The sequence below is a fragment of the Lathyrus oleraceus genome, chromosome 7 (assembly GCF_024323335.1).
Source record: "Lathyrus oleraceus cultivar Zhongwan6 chromosome 7, CAAS_Psat_ZW6_1.0, whole genome shotgun sequence".
NCBI lineage: Eukaryota > Viridiplantae > Streptophyta > Magnoliopsida > Fabales > Fabaceae > Lathyrus > Lathyrus oleraceus.
In genome coordinates, this window is record NC_066585.1 from 169,529,774 (window position 1) to 169,552,961 (window position 23,188).

Genomic DNA, 23,188 nt, shown 5'->3' on the forward strand with positions numbered 1-23,188 from the left:
AAAACGTTCGCCCAACGGGTCACTATGAAGCTCGATGAAAACAATTTTTCGTTCATGAAAACAACAAATCGAAGGCATCATCAGAACACACAAGTTGCATCGTCTACTGGTGAATTCGGTTATTCCTCAACGTTATCTCACTGAAGCGGATCGCACGAACGATGTGGAGAACCCTGCGTATGTGGAGTGGGAGCAACAAGATTCGTTGCTCTTCACGTGGCTTCTCACGATGCTATCTGACTCTGTTCTTCCTCGTGTAGTTCGTTGTGTTCATTCACATCAAATCTGGGACGAAGTTCACAAGTATGTGTTCGCTCACACAAATGCGAAATCGCGACAACTACGATCGGAGCTGAAGTAGATTACGAAAGGCGAGAAGACAGTTACAGAGTATCTTGCTCGGATTCAACGAATCATTGATGTTCTTAAGTCAATCGATGATCCGATTTCGCATCGCGATCAAATTGAGGCAATTCTTGATGGATTACCAGAAGAATACAATGCCCTAGCATCAATCATCCAGTATCGCCCCACTCTGTGTCCCATCATCGAAGCAGAATCTATGCTTCTATCTCATGAAGCAAAACTAGAGAAAGCAAAGAAGAATGTACTCGCTAAACCTATCTCTGTCAATGTCGCTCAAGCTACTCACACTACACCTCCTACTTCTAGTCAAGTAAGTCATGATCCTTCTACCTTAGCTTAATTTGGTGCTATGTCTAATTTTGGAGAGTCGCAGGGAGGTTTTTGTGGTGGCCGTGGCTTTCAAAGATGCCGAGGTCGTAGGTTTGGTGGCAAATTCAAAATACAGTGCCAAATCTGCTTCAAAACAGGTCATGATGCAAGTATATGCTATCATAGACATACCTCAATGATGCCTACCGTTAAGAGTCCCACATCGGACAATATATGGCCTGAACATGTGTTTATAAGTGGGGGCAATCCTCACTTTACCAACCGGTTTTGTAGGGTTGAGTTAGGCCACCACACATTCTTAACATGGCATCAGAGCCTCGTTTAAGATCCGGTGGACCACCTACTATGGTTTATGTTATCGGGCCACCCACCATTTATTTCCACGCTCCAGATGTCCAGTCCTGGGCGTGAGGGGGGGTGTTAAGAGTCCCACATCGGACAATATATGGCCTGAACATGTGTTTATAAGTGGGGGCAATCCTCACTCTACCAACCGGTTTTGTAGGGTTGAGTTAGGCCAAATCACACATTCTTAACACCTACCATGTGGCAAACTACTCAACAAGGTCCATTGCACCGACCTCCTTACATGTACTGGAATCAATGGACTAATAGTGCTGCTTCTACTATGCTACCCTCATCCCAATCAATGGCTTTCTCCTCATCTTAATCAATGGTTAGCTCCATCTTTAAGCGGTCCACCACCAGGTTTTCCTCAGAAACCAACTCATCAACCACAGGCTTATCTCACTGGTGCTGGAACAGATGTCACTAATGATACCAGTCACCTTTCTCAGGCATGGTTCCCAGACTCGGGAGCTACACATCAAGTTACCAACAATGCAGATTTTCTTTCAGAAAGCATGACTCTCCCTGTCACTGATCAAGTGTTACTCGACAATGGCCAAGGTGTGCCAATTACTTCTGTTGGCTCAGCTTCTTTTACTTCACCTTATCACACAAACACACCACACTCACACTCAATAATCTACTGTTGGTGCCTGCAATCACTAAAAATCTTATGTCTGCGAGCAAGTTTGCTAGAGACAACAGGGTGTATTTTATATTTTGAATTTCATGCTGATAAGAGGTGACACAGTTAAATGTAAACAATGCCTTCCTCAATGGCTTACTTCAAGAGGAAGTATACATGAAGCAACCTCCTGATTTTGAGAGTTGTGACTCGGCTCACCTGGTTTACAAGCTCAATAAGGCCATTTATGGCCTCAAACAGGCATCTAAGGCATGATTTGAAAGGTTAAATCTAGCCCTCAAACTTTGGATTTACCTCCAGTAGGTGTGATCCTTCTTTGTTCACTTTGGTCACACTCACATATACTATCATTATGTTAGTGTATCTTGATGATATCATTGTTATCGGTAACTCAGGAACTGATCACTAAATTGAATTCTCAATTTGCTCTTAAACAACTAGGTGACCTTGAGTACTTATTGGGCACTGAGTAACTCAGGGCTAACTCAGTGATGCAAAAGGAGTTCCTACACCTGTGATCTCAAGCCTCAAACTTGCCAAACATGGCACTGATTTTCTTCAAGATTCTACATACTACAGGTCCATAATTGATGCACTGCAGTATGCCACCATAGCCAGACCTGAGATAAGTTATGCTGTTAATAAAGCATGCCAGTTCTTATCTAATTCTTTGGAAAGTCACTAGATTGCTGTAAAGAGAATCCTGAGATGTCTCAAAGAGACTATTTATCATGGTCTTCACCTACAAGGTGCTAATACTTAAGTCCCTTTATCCATAACAGAATTTTCTGATGCATATTGGGGGGTTAATCCAGATGAAAGAAAGTTCACTTCTGGCTCCTGCATATATCTGGGTCCTAACCTAGTTTCTTGGTCTAGTACAGAAGCCGAGTACAGGAGCTTAGCTAACTCAGCCTCAGAAGTATTATGGATTCAGTCTCTTTTGACAGAGTTAAAAATGCCCTTTACCACCCCAGTTTTGCTCTGTGATAACCTAAGCATTTTTCTCACAATCCCATCCTTCATGCCAAAACCAAACATATGGAATTGGATATCTTCTTTCTCAGGGAGAAAGTGCTGAGCAAGAGTCTTATTGTCAAGCACATACCTGCTTTTGATCAGTATGCAGATCTTCTCACCAAGCCACTCTCTCCTCTCAAATTTTTACAACTCGGAGACAAGCTTAAAGTGCAAGACAAGTCCTCTCTTATTCAGTGGTGACCTTGGGCTTGAGGGGAATATATTAGAGTAATAGTAACATAGAGAGTAAGGGCATATGTGTAAAACAATTGTGCTGAGTCAGCATAACTGAACTCTATCTATATAAGCATAGCTCTAACTGTTTTGTAAATTAATCTTTCTCTTTCTGTTATGAAATGAAAGGAAGTAGTTACAGTACTCTCCACTCTCTCCTTTTCTCTAATCTTCAACCTATGTTCAGTTTCTAACACAGACTGCAATTAAGGTAGAAAGTCCAACAAGAATAATTGACTTGCATTTCACAAAGGGGCTATACCGCTATACAAATAAATATACAAGAGATAATATCCCAAAATAAGAAAAGTATATAAACCAAAATCAATATAGAGAACAATCCTAATCATGACTAAAATCAACAAACTGAAGTACATCTTATCTTGTGTACCTTTGAACCATGATAAAAGAATCAAACTCAAGTACCTGGTTATCCATTCCAATGTCCCAACCGAAACCTTTTTGTTATTTACAATTGCAACAACACCGGATCCAGGTTCTTCCAGGAATGTTTCATCTACTACCTGCAAATTGTGCTTAATGAATAAGTCAGCGGTCATCAGTTTTAGGGAAAAAAAGGTAACACCTAAAATATGAAATGCATGCATACTAGTAAGTTCTATTATATGAACTCATTGTCAGACTACCAAAAAAAACATATGCAGTGTTATTAATGAGTCAGTCTCCTATAGATAGAAAAAGATATAATGACTGAACAAGGTTACAAAAAGTTAAAAAACACATTGACATAGCTTGATGAAAAAGATAACATCTCAATTTAAAATATATCATGTAATGGTAATGAGATAACCCCAAATGCAGAAAACAAAATCAAACATCGTCGATAAATGATATTGAGAACCTTGGCGTCATGACAATTAACTGCCTGAGCAGCAGCCACAACTGCTTTCCCAACTGGATGTACTGAATTAGATTCTACAGCAGCTGCTAACCTCAGAACTTCAATATCAGACAAAGCATTTATTTTAGTTTGGCTGCATTGAAAGGTCAGTGTTACATCACATTATAGTTGCATAACTTAGCTGAAGAAATCATATATATTCAGACTACAGACCCTATTTCCTATCATATATTAACACAGGAATGGCTTCTCTCACGATTATTCATTGTTAAATACTTAAACCTGATTCTGTTATGATAGGAAAATATATATCATCTTGTATATACAAATAGCTAGAGAAATTCAGCATTTTATTGAGAAGAATCTTTCCAGATGAATTGGTTGTGATAAATGGGCAAAAAAAAAATCTGTACAGTACCTTGAATTTGCATTTTCTATGCATGTGGGAGTGACAATCTTTGTCACAACGGGTTTACCAATCGTGAGGGTCCCTGTTTTGTCAAACACAACAGTGTTTACCATGGCAAACTTCTCTAGAATATTTCCACCACGCAAAAGTAATCCTCTTTTAGCCCCCAGAGAAGTTCCAACCTGTTAAACACACATTCAAATCACACACAGCAATAAGTAAAATGGTGATATATGTGCTCTCCGTGAAGATTTACCAGCACAGCAGTAGGCGTAGCTAACCCAAGTGCACACGGACAAGCAATAACCTGCATTAATAAATAAGCATTACTATCAGAACAGACATAATTTTCATTTAAGTAATATCTGAAAATTGGAAGCACAAAATAGGCCTACTTCTTCTTTCTTATTAAGGAAAGAGTGAGAACTCAAGTGCCTAACAGATCTTTATATTTGATTAACATTATATAGATGATGGAAAATGCGGCAGGATATATGTCCATAAGAATATTTGAAAAACATACCAGAACACTACATGCAAGCTGCAAAGCCAGTGAAACTGCACTTCCTTGATATACAGCAGAAGGTATAAGTTGTGAGCCAAACATACTCCAAAACGTAAACGTGGTAACAGAAATTCCCATTACTCCATATGTGAAGTATCCTGCTACCTGGATACACAAAATGCTGTTTCACAATTTAGTGGAAGGAAGATATATAAGCAAGAAGATAATAGAAGGAGAACATGTTGCTAACAATCCTCTGATTGAAAATACATATAAAACCAGCGCCGGACCATATAAACAGATTGATGAAGTTCTAGACTGAAATTTTTTAGGAAAGTTGATATTAGAACTGAAAATGTTTCCACATATTGATCTCACAACTATTACAGCAGGTTTATATTGGTTCAGTTGGGTCTAATTTTTACTTGTCCAAAACAGCACATCAAGAGTGGTCTACATAAATGAGAAGTGAGAGCCTAAAGCACAAAAGGATCCAAATCTCCATGATCGTTGGGTTTGCCTAATGGACTAAAGAATTCAGTGGATTTAACTCTACAAGTACAGTCTGTATTGGTTATGAAATGAAGGGTAATGTCTGTATCAGTTACATAATAAATACAGAATGTATCTGCAACAAATAAACATTCTAATACTTCCCCTCTGCAATATTCTAGAACAGTGTACTGATTTGCCCTTTGAAAAGTACATCAGCAAGTTAACCCTATGAAATACATAAGTGCAGATCAGCAATGCCAGCGCATGTGTTCTTTGACAGAGGTCACCCCTGATTCCCTAACCCCTTAAAATCAGGGAATATTCTAACTGACTTCTATCCTCACAGCTTCTGCAAGCTTCTAGAAGCTGTGATGACGTGGATTGAGCCAAATGATTGGGTCATCACACATGAGAGCTCAGTGTTCTATCATATGGTGTTGTAAAATGTAAATAGTTTATTTTTACTATTGTTAGTAGTAATTTGTATTCGGATCTTTAGGCTTTGCTAGGGAGTTTGAAGGGGAAGGGATGGAAGGGCTTTGAAAAAAAAGGAAGGATGAAGTGGAAAGAAATGGATTTGGGAGGGGAGGGCTTTAGAGGTCTTATTTTTCTTCATAGTCGCCTTAATTGCGGCATTTGACTTGCCTTCATTGCAGCCCCAACACCTTCATTGTGTTGGGTTTGAAGGAGTGGATTTAGTCCCACATTGCTTAGAGATATGGCATGTGTTGTGTTTATAAGTGGGGACAATCCTCACCCTACAAGCCGGTTTTGTAGGAATGAATTAGGCCCAACCCAAATTCTGAGAGTATTCATTTATCATTCTACGTAAAAGCTCTATTTAAAAAAAGTTAAAAGATTTATCTATTTTTCTCTCTTACTAATCTCCTCCTAGTTCTCCCCTCCCTTCCCCTCCAACTCCTAAACAAAGTCTTAGTCCATTAGTTAGTCTCATTAGGTTAGAATAGTTTATATAAAGAGATTAGTGCTTGTACATCATTCATACTTGTAATATTCGTTTTCACATATGGTAAAGCCAGAAAGGGATTTCTTAACCATAGCATGAAACCCAGTTCCACAATTTTATTTTGCAAATGAACCTCCTTCCTTAATTTGTTCTCAAATAAATTACCGAGCATGTGCTAAATTAGCTCAAAAATATTTAAAAGTAAGCTGTCATATTTCTTACTTGGGACAGTCATTGAGACATACACATGAAAGGAGAAATAAAATAAAATGGAAACATTAGGTTGCATGACTTTTAGATGCATAGAGAAGGCTGCAGTTTTTTTCTTTTTTGGTAAAAAGAAATTCATCAAGACATAGATAAGATGATTACAGAGTAAAGTGAGAGATCCTCCTTAGAAGAAAAAATGAAAACAAGAGAACATATAAAACAACAAGATAAACCAACCCAATCACTTAACATGTCAATTGGGGGAATCCCTTTTAAAAGATTGGATGCTTTATACTAAGTAAAAGCCAGAAACCTAACCTATCCAAAAAAACTGCTCATCGAGAGACATTATCCTGAAGAGTTAAAAATTCTACTCTCCAAGCAAAAGAGCCAATACCTGATTATTAGAATTTTGAAGGCACAAAACATAAATATATCATACAGCTATGGTGTTTGGATCCCCTGGTAAGGCCAACTATAACAACACCCCTCCCCTAAGGAAAAAAATCATGCAAGTCTAAACCATTCCGAGCTTGTAAAACTGTTTATAATAATATAAGCAGCTTCCATAAGTTATGGGTCAAATTTATCGAGATTATATAATCATCCAAGCCAGGAAAAGGTATCAATCATAATGCTAAATCTGAAAATTAGTAGTCACAATTTGATTAATTTAACTTTTGCAATCAGCCAGACCACTTATAACTGTAGGAACAAACATACTTGCTATAAAATCATGTGATTAAGTGGTAGAACCTTGTCAGCCAACCGTTGTACTGGAGCCTCTCTGCTTTGTGCCTCTTCAACTAGACGAATAATGTCTCCTATAGCAGTCTCACCACCTGGTCTACGCACCTCTATTGTAAGAGTTCCATTTAGATTTATACTTCCAGCTGCAACCTCACTCTGAAGACAAAACCCATCAATCAGTTACTTAATTCTACTGCTAGTACTGCCACAGGTACAGAAATGTTATAGGGCCGGTCAACATCAACAGAAAGTAAAGTGTGCTCCTAATTACTTAAGATGCACTCATACAATGTTACCATTAAAACCTAATGGCATTCCTGTTTAATTGAAATAGGGCACACAACGCCCTAACAAATTTAGAATCAATGACCACAGCATCCATCCACCATCAATAAAAAGCACCAACCATATCTATATGTTACGTTAACTGTCAAATAAATCCCAGATTATAACGTGTTGAGACAACATTTACCCCAAGTTCTTTTGTTACTGGAAGCGGCTCCCCAGTGAAACTTGACTCGTCTACAGTACTTCTACCAGCCCTCACAATTCCATCAGCTGGAATACGATCCTAGAAAAATAGCAAAGTAGCTATGATAAATATTTTATGCACATCACCCCTCAAATCTAAGCATAATATGTTTATACTTCAAATCACAATTATCAACAGTTTAGCAGCACAAACACCATCATACTTTAGAAAATTGGAATCAAAGTGGTTAGATGGGCAATCCCTCCTTCACCTCTTACCCCAATAGTGGGCATAAAGCATATTGATATTATAAATTTGTTCATTCACTTTAATACCCCACTGGGTACTTTAATCATCTAAAGATACACTAATAAAAGTTGGCCTTTCTAAAAAGAATCAACCAGAGCTTCTGTAGATGCCCAAAAGGGGTGAAGCAGTTACAGGGTTGTATCTGATGATATCTATGTTATGATACTACTTACTCCGGGTAATATGATAATTTGGTCTTCAACAGAAAGACTGTCAGAAGGAACTTCAACAACTGAGGCAACTTCTGTTTCCCCATTATTAACTAGAAGGCGAGCTTTAGATGGCAATATGCTAAGAAGTCCTGTCATATCACTGGTTGCTTTAATCTTAGCTCTCTGTTCAAGATTCCTTCCCAACAAGACAAATGCAATCAGCATGATAGGTTCCTCAAAAAACGCCTTCCAACCCTGCATTAAAAATTCCATTTTACACAATTAAGGTTACATTGATATCTATTGCATGTCCAGCTTCATAATTCAACAAAAAAGATATACTTTCTAGTTTCGGCTTAACATATAGACATGCAATGTCACTGTCGAAAGTCCCCTATCAACTAGAGATATGGCCTTGGCAATGCTAATAAGACTTCAGAAGTCTTACCCTTTCAAGTAAGTTTTGTGGCATAGAGTAGGGCCTAAAGCGTAAATTCTACAGAGGGATTAGAGTCTATCCTAAATTTGTTATTGGGCAAAGAACTTTGTTATTCCACCCATTTGTCAATGCTGCAGATGTTCCACCTTGGGAGTGATGGAGTATTGGAGAGTGTTCAGATCTTTGTCATTTCACCCAAATTGGTTTACATTTCAGATGTTCAGCCCTAAGCACGAGGTTGTATTGAGAGTCTCACGTCGATTGTGAGGTTGAGTTACACCCAAAGCCAAATGAGTATCCAAGTATGACTTAGATAGTGATCATAAAACTTGGACAGTCCTATACTTAAAAGTTGATTGTGAGGTTGAGTTACACCCAAAGCCAAATGAGTATCCAAGTATAACAAGAGTTGATTTCCATTCTCAAAGTAAAATGAGAGAGGACTTGATGTAATATAGATTAGGAAGATTTACTATGAAAGTTTTATTTTTCTTATATGCGAATAAGATTAACACAACACTATTTAGCTAAAGTAGATGGGTAACCATAAGCCTAAGTCCATCAGGAACTAGTTCATAAGTATTACTAAAAAAAAAATGAAAAACACACACATCTAACATTGTAATAAAGAAATGAGACAAATAGGCTTGTTGAGATCCTACATTGACTATAGATGCGACCTAACTAATCCTTAAGAGCATTTATGTTTTATTAATTCAGTGTGTTTATGTTTAGTATAACCGTTACAAAACTGAAGAGTCCAACACTATCTTATGGAGTTGATTTAGGCCTAGCCCAAACTCTATATCAAGGTATATCCTAGATCTATTACAGGGCCTCGTACTTGTCCATGCTCTAGATGTCAAGTACTAGGCGTAAGAGATGTTGTAATTGGGCCACCAACATATGTGGAAGAGTATGTTATGATCCCCATCGACTAGAAATATGACCAAGGTAGTTCTTTTAAGGCTTGGGCAATCTTGACCACTTGAGCTATCTCTGGGATTGAGCTAGACCTAGCTCAAATTCTAAGATGGTAGGCTAAACTAAATCAAACTAGAGTATGGCCATGAACATGGACGATCCAGGAACATGTGAGTTATTGTTTCTTTAATTATAGCTAGTAACAATATACTCAATTAGATCAAATTAATTGATCCCACCAACCTACTTTTGTGTGTTCACCCATGCAAGCATAGGGACTGAAACGTGTAAGCAGTGAATTTCTTTGTAATTCTTGTTGATATGATACAAAATACATGAGGGTATAAGTAACCTGGGGAATGCATCCAAATAAGAAAACTAATTAACTCATATATTTGCAAGAAAGGATTGTAAATGGAAAACAATTATCCCTTTGATGTCCCTAAATGGCTGCCTTGATGGATGCGAAAATACTACTTTTAAAGTTTAAGGACTAAAACCGATAATCGCGCTAAATTAGGAAGCTAAAAACATAACTAACCCAAATATCATGTAACAAATCTTGAATGCTTTCATTCCTAACACTCTCATGACATCAACATAAGAAATTCAAATTTTCTATTTTCTTTAGTCTTTTCAAGTTAACTAAGATACAAAATATAGCCAGCAACTAAATAAATTTAAAATTACAAGTTGGAGATAACAGATTTCAAAAGTACATTTTACCAATTTCGGCAGTAAAACAGCAAATGAACTGACTGTGAATGATGACAAAGCCCCAAGACCAACTAAGCTGTTCATGTTTGGCGCCCTTTTAAAAAGGCTTTTTAAGCCATCAAGGATAAGTTGGCGGCCAGGACCAAGTAACGTAAGCAAACACAAGGATACATGAAACCCAACGGAATGAAATACATGGACCCACGGTGCCTTCGCTGCAAAGAGATGGGAGAGATGGCCAACAAGACATGCAGCACAAAGAGCCCAAGAAACAGCTAGCTCACGACCTTAAAACAGCATATCAAAATAAAAAGAAACACAACAATTAGCCTCAGAAGTCACAGCCGATGAATCATCGCAAACAACCACTCAGAAGGATATTAAGGAAGATCTTGTTGTTATATTTAATGCATTTAAAAGATGCTTACCACTTTCTTTTAATTGTTTATTTCTTTCTTCCATCTTTCTTTCAAAAATTTGTAGGAAATTTTCTCTCGTTGAATCTGCACTTTCAGAAACAGCAGAAAAGTCACGCAAACAAATATGTTATCAAAGCTGAATAATTTGACATATTATAATTAAGAATATACAAGTGCTAATCTCTTTAAATAGAGTATTCTAACCTAATTGGCCTTAATAAAAATCCAAATTTAAATTACTAATAAAAACAACAAACTAACTAATTATTTGTAACATTCCTCCTCAAACTGGTGAATATATATCTATCATTCTCAGCTTGGAAACAATTTCTTCAAAGTTATTATTGTTAAGCCCTTTTGTTAGAAGATCTGCAAGGTTGCTTTGGAAAGACGCATATGGTGTGCAAATAAGGCCACTGTCCAATTTTTCTTTAATGAAGTGTCTATCAACTTCAATATGTTTGGTTCTGTCATGTTGTACTGGGTTATGACTATGCTGATAGCCGACTTATTATCACAATAAATCATCGGTTCATCGCACTTTATCCTCAGATCTTCTAAGATTGACTTCAACCATATTAGCTCACATATCCCTCGTGCCATTGTCCTGAACTGAACTCTGCTTCAGCACTAGATCTCGATACTACATTTTGTTTGTTACTTTTCCAAGTCACAAGATTTTCATCTAGGAAAGTGCAATAACCTGTAGTTGATCTCCTATCCACAATTGACCCTGCATAGTCGACATCGGTATATGCTTCAAGACCTACACTCTCATTTCTTTCAAACAAAATTTCTCTACCAGATGTTCCTTTCAAATATTGTACAATTCAGAGTGCAGCTTGTAAGTGAATCTCCTTTGGTCGGTGCATGACTTGGCTGACTAAGCTAACAACAAAAACAACATCAAGTCTAGTATGTGAGAGGTATATAAGTTTTTCGACTAATCTCTGATGCATTTCCTTATCAACCGCAATAATTTCTTCTGCACTTTCCAACTTTACACTTGGATCAATTGGCGTATTTGCAGGCTTGCATGTTGTCTTGCCAGTTTTCTGTAGAAGATCAGTAATGTATTTCTGTTGAGATATGAAAATTCCTTTTTTAGAGTAAGGAACTTCAATTCCCAGAAAGTATTTCAATTTTCCAAGGATTTAATCTTAAATTCCTTGACTAAGTGTATATCCAACAATTGTTGTCCTTCCTCATCATTACCTGTGACTATAATATCATCCACATATACCAATAACACAGTTACTCCCCTTGTTTCAGAATGTCTGATAAATAAGATATGACCTCCTTAACTTTGTTTGAAGCCCAAATCTATCATAATTTTAGTGAATCTTCCAAACGATGCTCCTGGTGATTGCTTTAACTCATATAAAGATTTTTTAACTTGCACACGGTGTTGGTGGTAGTATGTTCACGAAACCCAAGACGTACATCCATGTATATTTCTTTTTCAAGTTCACATGAAGGAATGCATTCTTCACATCAAATTGATTTAAATTCCAATTACAATTAGCTGCAAAAGATAATATCACTCTAACTGTATTTATTTTTGCAACTGGATCAAATGTCTCTGAATAATCTACTCCATAGATTTGAGTGAATCCTTTGGCTACCAATCTTTCCTTGAATCGATCCATCTGCCTTGTATTTAATAGAGTATACCCACTTGCATCCTACATGTTTCTTTCCATTTGGTAAAGAAACCAATTCCCAAGTATTGTTCTTTTCAAGTGCCTCCATCTCCAAATCCATGGCTTGTTTTCATTTCCTGTCAGACAATGCCTCAGATAGAGAGTAGGTAGTTTTATAGTGTTCAAATTTGTAAGGAAGGCCTCATGGGTAGGTGAGGCCTCATGGGTAGGTGAAACATGTTCAAAACTTAGGCAGTTGAATAAAGGGTAAACGTGTTCAAAACGCTTCGGACCCGTTTTAGACCCGACCATTAAATACCCGGCTTAGGCCCAATCTTTCATAATTTAACATGATTTCCTTGAAGCTGAAAGTTATGCATGTAGCAGTTACGGCTTTGGGACTTATGGGTTAGTAAGAACAAGATAGTGGGTTTTCTTTATAGTGTGCTCGTCCGTCCAAGCGCAGAAGGAAGACTCTTTGACCGGGTAGTTCTTATTCTCAATTATGTTAGGTGCACAACGTTTTAAATGAGATTTTGAGAATCGGAAATGTGAAAGTTGTGCAGCCGCATTGGGACTCTGAGAATTCTTAATCATTTAATCTTACCATGAACCAATTTCTTTCCTTCATCTATCTTTTCTACAAATTCAAATCAAATCTTTCGATTTTTTTCTATCTTTACACTACAATACCTCTTTCTTCCTCACAACACTGAACTTTTCAATTTTTTTCACAATGTCTTCATCAATTCGGCCTCCACCTTAAAGTTCAAACAAATTTAACTGGCAGAATTGATGTAGCATGGAAGAATGGAATTTTTGTTGATGGAGGAGGAACAAAAATAATGAAGTGCAATTATTGGGCCAATGCAGTTATCAGAGAAGTTTACAAGCTGAAACACCATTTGGCTTGTACACGTACACAGGTAAATGTTGGTAGATGTAAGTCTGTATCGGATGAAGTGAAGGTCCAGATGTCGGAGATTGTAAAATCATAACAAGTTAATAACCTCAAAATCTGAAGACGATGATACAGGTGGTGAATGTAAGAGGAAAAAGGCCAATAGAGGATGATGCAAATACTGCGCAAATATTTACAAGAAGAAGGGAGTGAGCACTCAAACCACAAATTAACAGCATCTTCAAAAAACATTGAGAGAAGTATATCTAGAAATTGCTTCCTTCTACAACAATGGCATTGCTTTTAATGTGGCAAAAATGACAAATTTTAGAGAAAATTAGAGATGGTTTTTAGACATGGCATTGGATTTAAGCCACCTTCTTATAATGAAATTTGAACCAAGTAGTTGAAACAAAAAATGAAAGAGACAACAAAAGACCATTGAAGAAAACAAACTCATTTGGAAAGAAAAAACAACATGATGCACAATTATGAGTGATGGATGGATCGATAAAAGAAGAAAAACAGTCTTGACTTTTTTTGGTAAATATAACTAAAGGTATTGTTTTTTTGAAGTCGATCGATGCCTCACATATCAAAAGCAGTCGATAAAATATTTGAGATGATTGTAGAAGTAAGGGAACAAAACCTGGTACAGATCGTGACCGACAACGTGGAAAATTACAGAGATATTAGAGTTATGTTAATGCATAAAAGAAATAAGCTATATTAGACACCGTGTGCAACACATTGTATTGACCTCATTTTAGAAGATTTTGAAAAAAAAGATTATTGTTCATCATAAAACAATTGCAAATTGTTAGAAGCTAACTCAATATATTTATTCTAAGTCTTTAATTTCTCTTTTGCAACACTTCATCAAAGGATGATTTAATGAAGTCAATTGTAACCCGATTAGAATGTTCACCTCCAATGAGTGTTTTGCAACAGAAGGGAGGGAAACAGATCGAAGAAGTTATTATGGATAAATTTTTTTAGAAAAATATTGTCATTTCTTTGAGAAGTGTTAATCCATTAATCAAAGTCATATGCTTAATGGATTCAGATGAAAAGGCTGTTGTGGGACTTATCTACGAGGCAATGGATGAAGCCGACAATTAACGAAGCCAAAGAACATAATTCCTCAAACATAATTTTCTCAACAGCTACTACAAACATAATTGTCTCAAACATGATTAAAAAAAATCATCCCGACTCAAACATTATCTAAAATATATCATTTAACAGTCCTTCAATGCATTCTGATCATCAAAGCCAACATCCTCCATATAATCTTCATCTTCTTCTTCATCAAACACATTATCAAGATTATAAACCACCAATTCATTTTCAACAGTGGCAGCTTCAACTCCATGCCTTCCTACAACATTGGCAACTTTCAAATCATCCGCTTCTATAGTAAAATTTAAAATTTCATATCGAAATCTTCATCATTGTTCGCGATCCATTCATCAACGAACTCAATGTCATAGAGGTTAGACTCTATTGTGTTTCTGGTTTTCTTCTTCTTGGCAAATTTCGAATCGGTCATAACAAACACTACATCATTCATTGCCTTTGCTTAAGATGATTTTCCCTCTGTGTAACCAAATAGATTTAACCTTAATTAATATATATAAAGTTGTAGGATACTTTCGAAACTGAAATTTTAAAATAAACATTACCATTTTGAAAGCACTCTAATTTCTCTCACATTCCGATGAACTACAAGTTAAACTTAGCACGCGAATTGCAAAAGATAAGTCACATAGTTGGCTTTTTTCATCTGAATCCACTAATCGAAGGACTTTGATTAATGGATAAGCACTTTTCAACCAAATGACAATATGTTTCCAAAATTCTTTATTCGTAACAACTTCAATCCGCTTCCTTTGGTGAACATTCTTATCAATACTCCTTTGTTCTCCATGAATCAACCCAATGTTAAATATGATTTTGCAAACTAAGTTATTAAAGGTAAGCATTCTTATCAATGCTCCTTTGTTCTCTATAAGACAACCCAATGTTAAATATGATGTTTCGAGTTACGACTGACCTCACTAAATCCTTTCCTTTGGGTGAAGTGTTGCAACAAAGAAATTAGAAAAGACTTCGAATAAATATATTGAGCTACCTTCTTACCATTTGTAATTGTTTCATGATGAACGATAGTTTTTTTTTCAAAATCTTCTAACATGAAGTCAATACAATGTGTTGCACACCGTGTCCAATATAACTTCATTTTTTACCCATTAAGATCGCTCCAGCAACTTTGAAATTTCCAGCGTTGTCAGTCACAGTTTGAACCACGTCTGCTTCCGCTACTTCTACAATAATCTCAAATATTTCTCATTCGTTTGATAGGTAAGAGGCTTCGATTGACTCTAAAAAAACAATACATTTAGTTCTAATTACTAAAAAGTTCAAAATTGTTCTTCTTCTTTTATCAATCCATCCACCACTCATAATTGTGCATCCTATTTTTTTTTCTTTCTAAATAAGTGTAATTTTCAACGGTCTTTGTTGTCTCCTCCATTTTTTGTTTCAAGTACTTGCTTTTGATTTTATTATAGGAAGGTGGCTTAAATCCAAGACCATGTCTAAAAACCATCTCCAACATTCTCTAAAATTTGTCCCTTTTTGCCACATTAAAAAGCAATGGCATTGTGTAGAAGAAGAAGAAAGCAACTTCTAGATATGCTTCTTCTCTTAAAAAAAATTGATGTTGCTGATTCGTCCCTTTTTGCCACATTAAAAAGCAATGGCATTGTATAGAAGAAGAAAACAACTTTTAGACATGCTTCTTCTCTTAAAAAAAATTGATGTTGCTAATTGTGACTCGAGTGCTCACACCCTTCTTCTTGAAAAGACTTGCATAGCATTTGCATCATCCTCTACTCTTGATACTTGTAAATATATAGTGTTGAAAATATTTGTATATAGAATAGTCTCACATCAACTATATTATGTAATTAGTTGTAATCTCTCTTTATATGATAAAGTCTCCGTAGTGCTTTTCAAAACACACGGTTTAACCTAAATGTCTCTTAGTCTCTCCTAATTCAATATGGTATCTAGAGCCTACTAAGAGACAGTTCTTCGTCGTGTTTTACCCGGTTGACCCACTGTCTTCCAGTAAGAATTTTTTTTTTTGCAAACCATGTCATCACTCCGGTTTGCCTCTTAATTCTCAAAATTCTCAGGTAAAACCACCTTGCCTCTCCCTTCATCAAACAGACCCGATTTTGTTTCTTTAAACCATGGAAGATGTTGATTCTGTCTCGTTTACTAAAGTTTCGCTTATCCCATGTGAAAAACTAACCGGATTAGCCAACTACAACATATGGGCTCGTGCTGTCGATATGTGGTTTCATGGTCAGGGATATGAAGATCACCTAACCACAAAATTGGCTTGATGTTGTCGCCACAAAACTCGCTAAAAGGAAGAAAACTAATGCATCTTTGTGTACTGTGTTATGATTTTCCATCGCACCTAACCTCCAAGCGCAGTATCAAGCCTTCTCCACTTGCAATGAGGTTTGGGAAAAGGCTAAGAAAGTCTTCTCCAACGACGTTCATTGTCTATACAGTGTCACCCTCGAACTCGACACACTGAAGTTGCAAAATATGGATATGCAAGCCTATCTGAGTAAGCTTGATGCCTTGAAAGCGAGTTACGCAACCCTCATGCCTTATGCAAAAGATGCACCAACTCATTCCGAACAACAGAGTAAATTTTTCATGGTCATGGCACTTAAGGGACTACAACCAGAACTCGAGTCCGTTCGTAACCAGATTTTATCAGGTACTATTGTTCCTAACTATGGTGCAGTTAGTGAACAACTATTGCGCTTGACTACACCTCATGCATTTGGTCCCATTTCCCCTCCATCTATTGTTGCTCCGACACCAGGTGACACTGCTGCCCTTGCATCTCTTGGCAACAATCAGAATCGCCTTCGAGGAGGGTCATCCAACTCCAAACCTCGTCCCAAGTGTGACCATTGTAACCAGCTTGGACATACTATCGACCGTTGTTGGAAGTTACATGGCAGACCTCCACACCAGGTAAATGCAACTCAAATTGATAATCCAAACACTATGCAAACTTTACCTTCTCTTCAGAGCCCTACACCAAGCTACGAGGATTTTCTCAAGTGGTGTCAGACTAATCAGACCTCTGATTCCACGACTTTGGTTGCACACACTGGTAATTCATATGTTTGCTTCTCTCAATCATCTCCTATTGGTCCTTGGGTCCTCGATTCTGGTGCGTCTGATCATGTTACCGGTAATAAAGGTTTTTTTTCTTCCCTCTCTACCTCTGATTTCTTACCGAATATAACTTCCGCAAATGATACTCAAACCCGATCCCAAGGGATTGATACTGTTCAAATTCTATCATCTCTCTTTGTGACTTCTGTCCTATATGTACCTAATTGCCCATTTAATTTACAGTCAGTCAGTCGTTTAACTCGTTCCCTTAATTGTTCTATCACCTTTACTAATAGTAATGTTACTATGCAGGATCGGAGTTCGGGACAAACGATTAGCGTCGGATGTGAGTCTCAAGACTTGTACTACTTCTCTATGTCATCTACCACATGCTCCACCACAGATTCTCCACTCATTATACATGCGCAATTAGGTCATCCAGGTCTTCCCAAGCTACAAAAGTTGGTGCCTAGTCTATCTAAATTATCCACTTTACATTGTGAGTCTTGTCAGTTAAGGAAACATACTCGTAGTCACTTTCCCGATCGAGTCAATAAACGGGTTGCGTCCCCTTTTACTTTAGTTCACTCCGATGTTTGGGATCCCTCGCGTACCGTGTCTACTTTTGAGTCTAGATATTTTGTAACTTTTATTGATGATTTTTCAAGTTGCACATGGCTATTTTTAATGAAGAACAGGTTTGTATTGTTTTCTATTTTTGAACAATTTTATCGAGAAATAAGAACCCAATTTGGTTTGTCTATTCGTACCTTAAGAAGTGACAATGCACGTGAATATTTATCCCAACAATTTCAAACTTTTATGTCATCCAATGGTATTCTGCACCAAACATCTTGCCCTCATACACCCCAACAAAACGGGGTAGCCGAACGCAAAAATCGGCATCTTGTAGAAACCACTCGGACCCTACTTCTCCATGGTAATGTTCCTCTCCGTTTTAGGGGGTTACGGTGCTCACGGCATGTTACCTCATAAATCGCATGGCCTCGCATGTCCTTAATAATAAAATTCCTTATTCAATCCTGTTTCCAAACTCTCCTCTCCACCCAATTCCTCCTCGAGTATTCGGGTCTACGTATTATGTACACAATCTCTCCCCTAGTATTGATAAACTAGCAGCTCGATCAGTAAAGTGTATCTTTCTTGATTATCATCGTTCCCAAAAGAGTTATCGTTGCTATTCTCATACTCTACAACGATACCTCGTATCGGCCAATGTTACCTTCTTCGAGTCTGTTCCATATTTCGAGTCCAACCAAGTATCTCCGGAACCTCTTCAAGAAAGTACTCTCACACCTTTTTCGGCAGTTATTAATGTTCCGCCTACCATTATCCCTCACCAGTCTATGGCTCCTGACCCCCCCACTTCTCGACCACTTCAAACATATCAATGTCGTCATCCAACATCTATCGTCCCTGTCTCTGAGGTCATACTTGTCCCTGAGGTCATTGCAGATTCTCCTCTGACGCCTCTGCCATCACCGGATCCAATCCTGCAACCTGAGTCCGATCTTCCGATTGTCATTCGAAAAGGTATACGTCAAACACGAAATCCTTCTCCACATTCTATTGATTTATGTTATCATCTTTCCCTTTTGCAGTATACTTGTTTGTCTTCTTTGTCTTCTGTTTATATTCCTAAAACTCCAGGTGAAGCATTATCTCACCCTGAGTGGAGGCAAACAATGATTGATACAATGTGTGCTCTTCAAAGCAGTGGTACCTAGGAACTGGTTCCTCTATCCTCTGCAAAATCTTTAGTAGGTTGTCGTTGGCTTTATACAGTGAAGGTTGGTCCAGATGGTAAGATTAATCGATTTAAAGCTCGCTTGATAGCCAAAGGATACACTCGGATTTTTGGATTGGATTATAATTATAGTGATACCCTCTCGCCTGTAGCCAAGATGGCATCTGTTAGACTTCTTCTAGCCATTGCAGTCATTAGACATTGGCCTCTTCATCAACTTGACATCAAAAATGCTTTTTTACATGGTGATCTTGAACAGGAAGTATATATGGAGCAACCACCTGGATTTGTTGCTCAGTGGGGAGTCATTGAATATGGTATGTAGGTTACACAAGTCTCTTTATGGTCTTAAGCAATCTCCGAGAGCTTGGTTCGGCAGATTCAGCATTGTAGTACAACAGTTTGGTATGGTCCGTAGTGAAGCTGACCATTCTGTTTTTTATCGTCACTCATCCCAAGGGTGTATTTATCTTATTGTGTACGTAGATCATATTGTCATAACTGGTAGTGATCAGCAGGGTATACTCCAGTTAAAACAACATCTCTCGAATCAATTTCAGACAAAAGATCTTGGTAAACTCCGTTATTTCTTGGGTATTGAGGTAGCTCAATCTAAAGATGGTTTGGTGATTTCTCAACGGAAATATACTATGGATATTTTGGAAGAAACATGTTTGTTGAATGTTAAACCAACTGATACTCCTATGGATCCAAGTGTCAAACTACTACCCAATCAGGGGGAGCCTCTATCTGACTCAGGAAGGTATAGGAGATTGGTTGGAAAGTTGAATTATCTCACAGTCACTCGTCCAGACATTTCTTTTGCAGTTAGTGTGGTAAGTCAGTTCTTAAATTCCCTTTGTCAGGAACACATGAATGTTGTTATCCTGATTCTTAGATACATCAAATGTGCTCCAGGAAAAGGTTTAGTGTATGAAGATAAAGGACATACTCGGATAATTGGATACTCTGATGCTGATTGGACAGGGTCACCCATTGATAGACGATCCACCTCTGGGTATTGTGTACTTGTTGGAGGAAACCTTATATCCTGGAAAAGTAAGAAACAAAACGTAGTTGCAAGATCAAGCGTCGAGGCAGAGTATAGGACCATGGCAATGGCAACATGTGAACTTATTTGGTTAAAACAATTGTTCAAGGAACTTAAAATTGAAGAAGCAAGACCAATGACACTTATTTGTGATAATCAAGTTGCATTGCACATTGCTTCAAATCCAGTCTTCCATGAGAGGATCAAACATATTGAGATAGACTGTCACTTTGTTAGAGAGAAGATCGAGTTAGGTGACATCGTCACAAGCTTTGTCAACTCTAATGATCAATTGGCAGATGTGTTTATAAAATCTCTGCGAAGTCCCAGAACTAATTATATATGTAACAAGCTTGGTGCATTTGACTTATATGCTCAAGCTTGAGGGGGAGTGTTGATATTTGTAAATATATAGTGTTGAGAATATTTGTATATAGAATAGTCCTACATCGACTATATCATGTAATTAGTTGTGATCTCTCTATATATAGTCTCCGTAGTACTTTTCAAAACACACGGTTTAACTTAAATGTATCTTAGTCTCTCCTAATCCAATATCTACGACCCTTTTTCCTCTTACATCTCTTACTTGTTCACTATCTCTATCATCATCTTCAGATTTTATGAGTTGATTCACTTGTAATAATTTTACAATATCTCACATTTGTACCTTCACCTATGTTCAAGCCACAACCATTAACCTGTGTACAAGCCAAATGGTGTGTCAGCCGAAACTCCTCCAATAATTACTTTTGTAGAGAAATTGCACTTTACTTTCTTGTTCCTCCGTCAACGTAAACTCCATGCTACATTAGTTCTGCCAATTAAATTTGATATCGCTTACATAGATGCTAATTGAATTGGATGTCCCTTTGAAAGACCGTCCACATCTGGATATTGTATTATTATTGATGGAAATCTAATTTCATAAAAAAAAGTAAGATGCAAACAGAATGTTGTTGTCAGTATTGAGATATGATATTGTTTTATCATTAGTATTTATTGTTTTTATTCTTAGTATATCTTTTCCCTAATTAGTGAGATTGGTTAGGAGGCTTTTATATAGAGAGAGAGAGAAAAGTGTCAGATCTAATGTGAAGCTGAATACCAAACTAATGCACTTGCTACTCAAGAGCTCATATGGCTCAAACTCTTCTTCAAAGAGTTGTGCTTTTGCAACATAGGCACATATATGTTACAAGCTTAAAGAATTCCTAACCAAAATTCTAGCTTCAACTTCAGTCCTCAAAGTACACTTGAACCTTTCAATTAATATCAGCGTATATTCAAATAATAAACTTTGGAGATGATGAGAATCTAGAAATCGACAAGAATGAGGTGCATATGCGTGTAATTTTGAGTAGTTAAAGGATGGAAAAGACGAATAAGCAACCAAGCATGCAATTTGTAAGATGATTATGCATATAGCAAGGAACTAGATCATCAGTAAGTAGCAAGGCAAATCCTTCTCTCAAACAACAAACACCTAAAGATGAAAGTAAAAATACACTACATAGATGACCTAAAAAAGATACCTCGAAGGCAAGAATTGAAACCAGAGCTAGTTAAATGTTCTGCAAGTGTCTTCCCTAATTGCTTTTGCCAATTTGGTGCAGTTTTTGCTTCAGATACAGGCCAGACTATTGCTGTTTCTGTTGTTAAATTTACACTAACAGATGAGACTTGTGGCTGCCGGTTAACATAAAAAGTAAAAAAAACAGGATTTAGATTACAGAAAGGTGAAACTTAAAAATAATGCATCCTTATCCCAATTGGCTTATTTCAACAACCTAACCATATAATACATCAATCAGCGCAGAAATTAGAGAATGGAAGCATCAAGTCATCAAAATCAAATAGAGTGCAAATATCAAAAACTCACTTGACTTTCCAGAATCCTTTTCACAGACGCTGCACATCCTCCGCATACCATTCCCTATCAAGCACTCAAACAAACTGAATTATTAAGAAAAACTATAAGAAAAATAAAGGTAAAAAAAACTAAGAGTGATGAATCCAAACCGAAACATCAAGAATAATAGCATCGGGTGAAAGAGTTGAAAGCTCTTGAGCCGTATCTCCAATCAATTTGATGCTAGCATCTCCAAACTCGCCACCAGAACCGCCACCTCCTCCTCCATTTCCGGCTCCAGCGCCTCCATTTCCACTGCCACCGGAAGAAGCAAATGAAGCAGCTGAGCTCGAAAGGCAGCGGGTGCGGCACGGCGTTCGTGAGAGCAGCGCGTGGAAGGTATAGAGCGAGGGCGATAACGGAACAGAAGTGGAGGAACACGGAATACGGAAGCGATTGTTGTAGGAAGTAACGGCGCATTTAAGTTTTCGGCGGAGGAGCGAGCGATGTGGTGCTCTGGATAAATGACGGTGGAGTGCTCTGAAAAGTACCATCTGCGCCGTCGTGGTGACGGAGACCGCAGAATCCATTGGATTGAATTTGAGGCGGTTACTAGCTATATATTCTATCCTATTAGTATTATCTACTAGTCGCGTGCATAGCACTTTATCAGCTTATTAGTTCGCAACATTGCGTTTTCAAAATTCTTCCTTCTCTTCGATCTTGACTTCGCTGCAAATTATTATACGCACTTAAAATAAAGAATCCATTGCAAATTACTTAACGCACTTAATCTTCAAAGGGTAATGCTAAAAGAAACACACAATAATATTGAAAAAAAATAAAAAATAAAAATAATTATCTTCTTTCTTTTAAAATAAGTGTCATATTAAAAATATATACAACAAATAAAAGAGAGAATAATATAACAAAATAAGTGTCATATTTATCAATTGTTAAGTGCAAATTATTATACTCACTTAATTTAAGTGTAAATCATGGAAATAATGCTAAGACTTAAAAAACATATTAAAAAAAACACAAATAAATAATTTATATTAAAAAAATAGAAGAATTAATTATTTTCTCTCTTCCTAAAATAAATATTATATTTAATAATTTTACACCGATTAAAAAAATATAATAAATTGATATATTTTAATCGACATTAATATAGAATAAGA

General features: G+C 37.1%; 1 protein-coding gene across 1 annotated transcript in view; it reads right to left on the bottom strand.

Annotated features, from left to right (window-relative positions):
* LOC127108331 (copper-transporting ATPase PAA1, chloroplastic) overlaps nucleotides 1-22,820 on the bottom strand; it is a 29,510-nt gene extending 6,690 nt beyond the window's left edge. The window contains exons 1-13 of the mRNA XM_051045794.1: nucleotides 22,175-22,820; nucleotides 22,035-22,088; nucleotides 21,688-21,841; nucleotides 10,584-10,658; nucleotides 10,165-10,442; nucleotides 8,097-8,330; nucleotides 7,615-7,713; nucleotides 7,149-7,298; nucleotides 4,739-4,885; nucleotides 4,472-4,522; nucleotides 4,225-4,397; nucleotides 3,807-3,939; nucleotides 3,371-3,468 (exon numbers count right to left, since the gene is read on the bottom strand). Coding sequence (XP_050901751.1) covers nucleotides 3,371-3,468; nucleotides 3,807-3,939; nucleotides 4,225-4,397; nucleotides 4,472-4,522; nucleotides 4,739-4,885; nucleotides 7,149-7,298; nucleotides 7,615-7,713; nucleotides 8,097-8,330; nucleotides 10,165-10,442; nucleotides 10,584-10,658; nucleotides 21,688-21,841; nucleotides 22,035-22,088; nucleotides 22,175-22,594 — 2,066 coding nt within the window. The 5' untranslated portion in view covers nucleotides 22,595-22,820. The remainder of the gene's footprint in view (nucleotides 1-3,370; nucleotides 3,469-3,806; nucleotides 3,940-4,224; nucleotides 4,398-4,471; nucleotides 4,523-4,738; nucleotides 4,886-7,148; nucleotides 7,299-7,614; nucleotides 7,714-8,096; nucleotides 8,331-10,164; nucleotides 10,443-10,583; nucleotides 10,659-21,687; nucleotides 21,842-22,034; nucleotides 22,089-22,174) is intronic.
* Between the last annotated feature and the right edge of the window lie 368 nt (nucleotides 22,821-23,188).